We start from the raw sequence: 7121 nt of genomic DNA on the forward strand, positions 1-7121 counted from the left end.
CACAGAAATGATTAATGGTGTTCTAGCACCATACTTTCTGAAAAAGTTGGTCGCAGATGTGGGTGACCAGCGTTTCAGCCTCCTCCTCGATGAGTCCACGGATGTAAGTGTTTCTAAGTACCTGGGGGTTGTGATAAGGTACTTAAGTGACACCAAGCAGACAATTGTATAAACTTTTCTGGGGCTTGTTGAGTTGGAGGGAGGAGATGCCAGATCTATAGCCCGTGCTGTTGAGGCTTTCCTCGAGAAGTGTTGTCTTAAAAAAGAGAAACTCCTGGGGATAGGGACTCTGTTATGACGGGGATTAACAATGGGGTGCATAAAGTGCTGAAGGAGGAGTATGGCCTCAAATATCTGGTTCTTATTCACTGTGTGTGCCACTCTCTGCAGCTTGCTCATTTGTACTTCTAAACATATTTAGGGTGTTTTTTACTCACTTTTTGTCTCTCCCACGACGTTATTCCTCTCCTACAGCGTCCATCACAATTACATGCACATGGCCAGTTATGCAAATTAGGTGATGCCATCATTTAGCGACTTTTAGGACAGCCAATGGCTACTTTCCTTACTGAGGAGTTGGCAACACTGACAGGAACTAGCTCAACAATAAACCAAGGGCTAGTATGTTCGTGACGCGCCTAGATAGCTACCTCGACAATAAGGAGGATTTTTGAGCTAGCTAGCCACATTGTTTCAGCTCGTCTTGAGTTAGAAACATAGCGTTAGCTAGCTTACTAGAAACAATGCCAAACATTAGCTAGCTAGCTAGCCATCGTTAGTTATAACAAGTCTGCAGCCAGGCAACATCAGAAAATACCAAAACTGATTAGCTAGCTAACCACACAAAAAACATCACATATAGTCCATTCCACTTACCGATCAAATCACTTTGTAGATTCCCAGCTCCCGTTGTCTTGCCTTGACATGGAGTTAGAACCCCAATGTTTACTGTACAGTCTTTGGTTTAGCGCCTGAATTTGAAATTCCGTCATATGCCCTTGCTCCTCAAAATATTGAATGTGCATGAGTCTTTAAAGAAAATGTGACAGCACGCACTAGCTAATGGCTTTTCAGGCAAACATTATGTTGACAGGAATTTCACCAGCATGATATAATACGTCACAATTAAACCCGCACAAACATGAAAATGTTGACACAACTTTGTTAATTTAACTTCTCTACATTTCATTAGATGCCGTTTTTACAGCGCATTAAAAAAGTATTCAGGGCCCATTTTGGAGCCACACTATAACCCACAGGGGTTTTCTCCATGGACAGGTTTTCTAATGCATGACCCAGGTGCTCTGCCCAACAGGGTCCCAGAGACAATCCCTGGCCATATTCACACCAGATAGCCCCTTTATAAATGGTAAAGGGCCCATTTGGGACCTATGGGTTTGCCTGTGTGTGACTTAAATGGTTAACCCGATTGGGTCCCAATCATAATTCCTGAAAAACTAACACCAGATTGCCAATGTGAAAAATGATTCAGGGCCCATTTAGGACCCATGTTATAGTCCACATGGGTTTTCCCATGTGCGACCCTGGTAGTAGGCCCAACTGGGTCCCATAGACAGACCCTGACCATATTCACTCGGTTTTTCCATGTCTTGCCCAAAAGGTCAACCCAAATGTGTACCAGCTAAGATAACCATGTAGAGCCGTTGCTCCCCACCTGGACATGTTGGTTGGGTGGCTATACAATGCTAGGCTATACAATGCTAGGCTATACAATGCTAGGCTATATGATGCTATGTTATGCTTCTTATTCTTTTCTATGAGTATTTGTGAACTGAATTGAAGAGGAATGGAGTCAAATTCTCTTTCTTTTGTCTTGCAGATGGTTGACACAGAAGGGGACGAGGCAGAAGAAGATTAATGAATGGCTGGGCATAAAGAACGAGGCAGAAGAGTAAGTGATGAAGAAGGAATGTTTGACAAGTTATTAGATCGCTTGTTAAGAGCTACGTACATGGGCAGGAGCGGACTGGAACCAGAAATCGGCTCTGGCATTTCTAATACACCCGCCCATTTTACCCCCATTATAATTTTGCTTAAAAAAAGTTGTTGGACAGGCCGAAATAGGCAAAATATTAACCAGCCCATCTGGCATTTACACATCTGGCCATCTGTAAATGTTGAATTTGAAACTATTGCCTTATATTCTGTATTGACGTCAAATTTATGTCATATTCTGGTTGTGAAAATAAATTTTATAAGACGACATAGTTACATCATTGCAACCAATTCTGCCCACTGACAATGATCATGTTGTCTTTCCCTAAAAGGCCCCAAGGCTTTTAAACTCTGCACCATCTCCCCAAACGTCCGCAGCACCAAAATACATCTAATAATAAACCTAAAACTGTTATAAAGGATTTAGAAAGACATCCAGTAAGACGATAAGTCATTAACCGCCCCATCTTTGGGCTCCCGAGTGGCGCAGCGGTCTAAGGCACTGCATCTCAGTGCAAGAGGCGTCATTGCATTCCCTGGTTCGAATCCAGGCTGCATCACATCCGGCCATGATTGGGAGTCCCATAGGGCCAACGCCTCCGTTGGCTGCCTTTCCTTTCAGTTCTCTGCTGCCAGTGACTGGAATGAATTGCAAAAATTGCTGAAGCTGGAGACTTATATTTCCCTCACTAACTTTAAACATCAGCTATCTGAGCAGCTAACCGATCGCTGCAGCTGTACATAGCCCATCTGTAAATAGCCCACCCAATCTACCTACCTCATCCCCATATTGTTTTTATTTACTTTTCTGCTCTTTTGCACACCAGCATCTCTACTTGCACATCATCATCTGCTCATTTATCACTCGTGTTAATTTGCTAAATTGTGAATAACTTCGCTACTATGGCCTATTTATTTCCTACCTCCTTATGCCATTTGCACACACTGTATATAGACTTTCTTTTTTTCTATTGTGTTATTGACTGTACACTTGTTTTTTCCATGTGTAACTCTGTGTTGTTGTTTGTGTCGCACTGCTTTGCTTTATCTTAGCCAGGTCGCAGTTGTAAATGAGAACTTGTTCTCAACTGGCCTACCTGGTTAAATAAAGGTGAAATAAAATGTAAAAAAATAAAAGGGCGGTGCACAATTGGCCCAGCGTCGTCCGGGTTTGGCCCGGGGTAGGCCGTCGTTGTAAATAAGAATTTGTTCTTAACTAAACTTGCCTAATTAAATAAAGGTTAAATATGTTTTCTTTTTTTATCTCCCTCCTACAGCTCCTACTGGCTGGTGGAGGAGGACGAAGGCTCGCCCCACCACGACGACGGCACCTGGTACATGGGCGACATCAAGCGCACCCAGGCAGAGGAGCTGCTGAGGGACAAGTGTGACGGCACCTTCCTCATCCGAGAGAGCCAGACGCAGAAGGGCTCCTATGCCTGCTCTGTAGTGTGAGTGTTTATTTCAATGTGTTACATGTCCTTTTGTGTCAGTTGAAAGAGCTAAGATTATTCATTGATGGGTTGATCTATTTAAAATTGGCAAGTAGGAAAATAGTATGTGGTTGTAACTAAAACCACATACTATATCCCTATTCTTACTTGCCAATTTTAAATAGATGTTGTTGGCATCCCCTCAAATGACATTTGTACACTGTGCCATTGATTTAAGGGGACACCAGTAGACAACAAAGGGGAGACCCATATAGCTACTGCACTGTAAAAACAATCCTGTCGTTTGTACTGTAACTTATTGTCAGCCAGTTACCTGTAAGTTATTGTAAAAATAAAGTACAGTATTCAACCTTAAATTCCATTGAAACTTTGGTTTAACAGTACATTGTAAACTTTACAGTTGCTTTGGAATTTTACATAATATATTGTACCTTTTTTACAGTAACTTACAGGTAACTGGCTACCAGTAAGTTGCCGTGAAAACAACAGGATGTTTTTACAGTGTGGAGTAGGTCAAAGCTGTGCCCTGAAAAACCTTGGTAGCGCATGGGTAAAGTTGGGGCTTGTGATGATTGTGAATTTCCTTTATTTTTTGTCTTCAGACCAACCCTAATGTATAACTAAAATGTTGTTTTGGTTTTTAATTACTAAGGAAATCTTTATGTTTGTTTGTTTGCATAAAATTGTAATCGCTGTGTCTCCCCCAGTGTGGATGGCGATGCCAAGCACTGCGTCATCTACAAGACGGACAAAGGCTATGGCTTCGCCGAGCCCTACAACCTTTACGGCTCCCTGAAGGACCTGGTGCTCCACTACAAGCATGAGTCCCTGGTCCAACACAACGACCAGCTGAATGTAACCCTGGCCTACCCGGTCCTCACCCAGACCTAGCAGCAGCACCCCAGATGAGGGGCAGCGTGGCATGATGACCCCCAATGGAGACCAGAGCTTCTAAAGCATGGCAAATCAAGCACACTACGTACTACAGTACCAGCCACAGTAAACATGAGACAAAAAACATAGACGTGTTCGTAGACGAAAAACAACATAAGCACACAGTTATGATATAAGCTTTCAGACCATAGTTAGAAGAGCAAGAGGAGTGAGAGAGGAAAGGAGAGAGTCGGGAAGCTGGAGGGTAAAGATACTGGATGTAGAATAGATTTGGGGGGAAAGGGAAGTTGATGCCAGCTTTCAGATGCATGGTGCTGAAAAGGAGGGCTGGGGTGGAGGGTCAAACTATTAGATTCTATAAAAAGCTTGCTTAAGTGCCATAGAGAGCCTTGATTGACCACAAGCCTGTGTTGTGAAAGAAGGGGACTGTGGGGTGGGTGGGTGGGTGGTGGGAGGGAGAGCAAACTACAGCTTTAGAAATATATATATATATATAGATATTGTTTTTTAAGTCCAATTTCCATGAAACTGCCGTGGGCTCTCCTCCAGTTTGTTGTAAGATATAAATTCTTTATGAAAAGAGATGTGATATATTTGGTGTATTGTGAATATATAGATGATATTCACAATAGATCAAATATATAGTGTATTGATGAATACAGTTTCTAAAGGGATTGAAGTTTCCCTTTTTCGTTTAATCATGGCTAGTGGAGAAATCTCTCCATGCTCGTTTCTACATTTCTGTTCTCGTCAGGGTTGGGGTCAATTCCATTTATATTCCAGTCATTTCAGGAAGTACACTGAAATTCCAATTCCAATGATCTTTAATGCTTTTCAATGAGGAACATTTTACATTGGAATTTAATATACTTTCTGAATTGAGTGGAATTCAAATGGAATTGACCCCAACTCTGCTTCTAGTGCTTTCTTTTATACTATAGCCTGTAGCCATAATTGACTATGGTATTACTGTTAGTATTCTTGGTGTTTTTATTTCTACATGAATATACTCACAGAGCATCAATCTATTGGATCTTAACTCTCGGTACTGTATGGATTAGTCTCTAGGAAGCCTGTCTAGTACAATGTTATTCTCACAAGCATTTGCTTTTGTCACAGCGTTACTACGACTCACAGTACTTCCTCTTTGAGCTTGACTGTTGTTTTTATTTGACACAAGCTTGATTCACAGAGCTGTAGAACATTGTTGTACATAAGAAACAAACAGATTATTGTAGAAAGCTGTTATATGACCCATATATCTACAGACAGTAACAGGCAGTGTGACTGTCAGTCTAAAAGCTGTATTTGCTGTACATAACCATGCAAACAGAAAGTATTGAATGCTTTCCTTTCCAACTGTGTCCCCCCGCAGGGGAAACTGCTGGAGGATGCACAGTATCCAGCTAAACTTGAGCCAAATGAAGGATGTCTTTCATGTAGCAAAAAAAATATCTGATCCGTTTTGAGCATGACCACGGAGGTTCGCGAGATTTTCTATAAGTACGGAATGCATGTAAATCCTTCTTTTGGATAGTACCTAGACACTAGCCCTAGTACTCGTGCTGTTTTAAGTGTGTACGTCTCATGTCGTAGACCAGTATAATGCACAAACAATAGTAAGTGAATAAGAATACATGGAGATTTACAGACACACTCACTGTCGAGTGAATCCCTCCACGGGTACAGAGCAGTACTTTTGTTATGTGGCTTCAGGGACTTACTTTGCCAATGCTTCTATTCCTTTTCCATAGCATAGACTTTGTTTGTGTGAATACACTTCAGCCAAAATTTGAAGGTTGATTCTTGACTTAAAGGGAAAATCCACTCAAACTATCTTTGGTATTTTTTAGGACTGTATCAACAGAAAAAAATCGAATCAATTTTATTGAATGGATTTTCCCTTTAAAGAAACATCATGTAATGAAACTGAGGATATCGAGGATTTAAATTTGGTGACTTGATTTAAATGCTGCATTTAGATTCGTTGAGAAAGAGGGAACATTTGTAGAATGATGGCCACTCCTTTTTGGGCAGTTCTAAACATGATAATTTGCTCAAAGTGTGATTCGCTCTTTTGGTAATACAGATTAAGTATGATGCGTAAATATTGCAATTGAACAGTCATGCAATTGGATTGGTTAATTAGTTATGGGAAATTAGATGGTACAAATGTTGGTTGGAGACAAAAAATTATGTTAAGGATAAATACATTGGTACTGTTTAATGGTGCTTTGCACAGTTCTTGGCCAAAAGACTAGACAAGAATTAAACTCAGAGTGACATTAGTTGGGTGCCTTGAGAGGGATATAAAAGAGTATGAATCACAAAGTTAAGAAGTGCCTTCTCTGTCTGTGTTACTTAGCTCTTGTCTTTTTGTCAGAAGAGCTTCTCTCCTGTAGACAGAGCCACAGTGTACTGTAGTCTTTGTTTAAAAAGCATTTGCCAATGTCATAGCCTGACGACCCGCACTAAATTCTTCCGCTTCTCTGTCGTTCGCTACATACTTTAGTCCGAGACTACCATCATTGAAGTCATTTGTGGTGAGGAGGGGCGTTGTGCAAAATAAAGTAATCAGCGATTGGATTGTCTCTAACCAATTAGTGTCAAAGCCAATGACGAATTTTCAAACCGCCGCTTTACCCACTTGTGTTCTGGCTCTGGCCCAACCCATCGGTTTCTGGACCAATCAGGTGGCCCCGAATATATTTGCATTCGGTGACGGGTCGGGGAGGTATTGCGTAAGAAACTAACGTCCGGGGGTGTGGCATAGCGTTTGGCTGGAGCAAGGAGTCTGAGTAGCCAGGCAACTAATGT

At 41.5% G+C, this 7121-nt stretch overlaps 1 protein-coding gene across 3 annotated transcripts in view; it reads left to right on the top strand.

Moving 5' to 3' along the window:
* Positions 1-4732, top strand: part of LOC106599005 (phosphatidylinositol 3-kinase regulatory subunit gamma) — a 40927-nt gene extending 36195 nt beyond the window's left edge. For all 3 annotated transcript variants that reach the window (XM_014190048.3, XM_045714538.2, XM_082973295.1), the window contains exons 14-16: positions 1841-1912; positions 3234-3407; positions 4118-4732. In XM_014190048.3, the coding sequence (XP_014045523.1) occupies positions 1841-1912; positions 3234-3407; positions 4118-4301 (430 nt within the window). In that variant the 3' untranslated portion in view covers positions 4302-4732. The remainder of the gene's footprint in view (positions 1-1840; positions 1913-3233; positions 3408-4117) is intronic.
* The last annotated feature ends 2389 nt before the right edge of the window (positions 4733-7121 follow it).

Source organism: Salmo salar, chromosome 03, assembly GCF_965601325.2.
Source record: "Salmo salar chromosome 03, fSalSal1, whole genome shotgun sequence".
Taxonomy (NCBI): domain Eukaryota; kingdom Metazoa; phylum Chordata; class Actinopteri; order Salmoniformes; family Salmonidae; genus Salmo; species Salmo salar.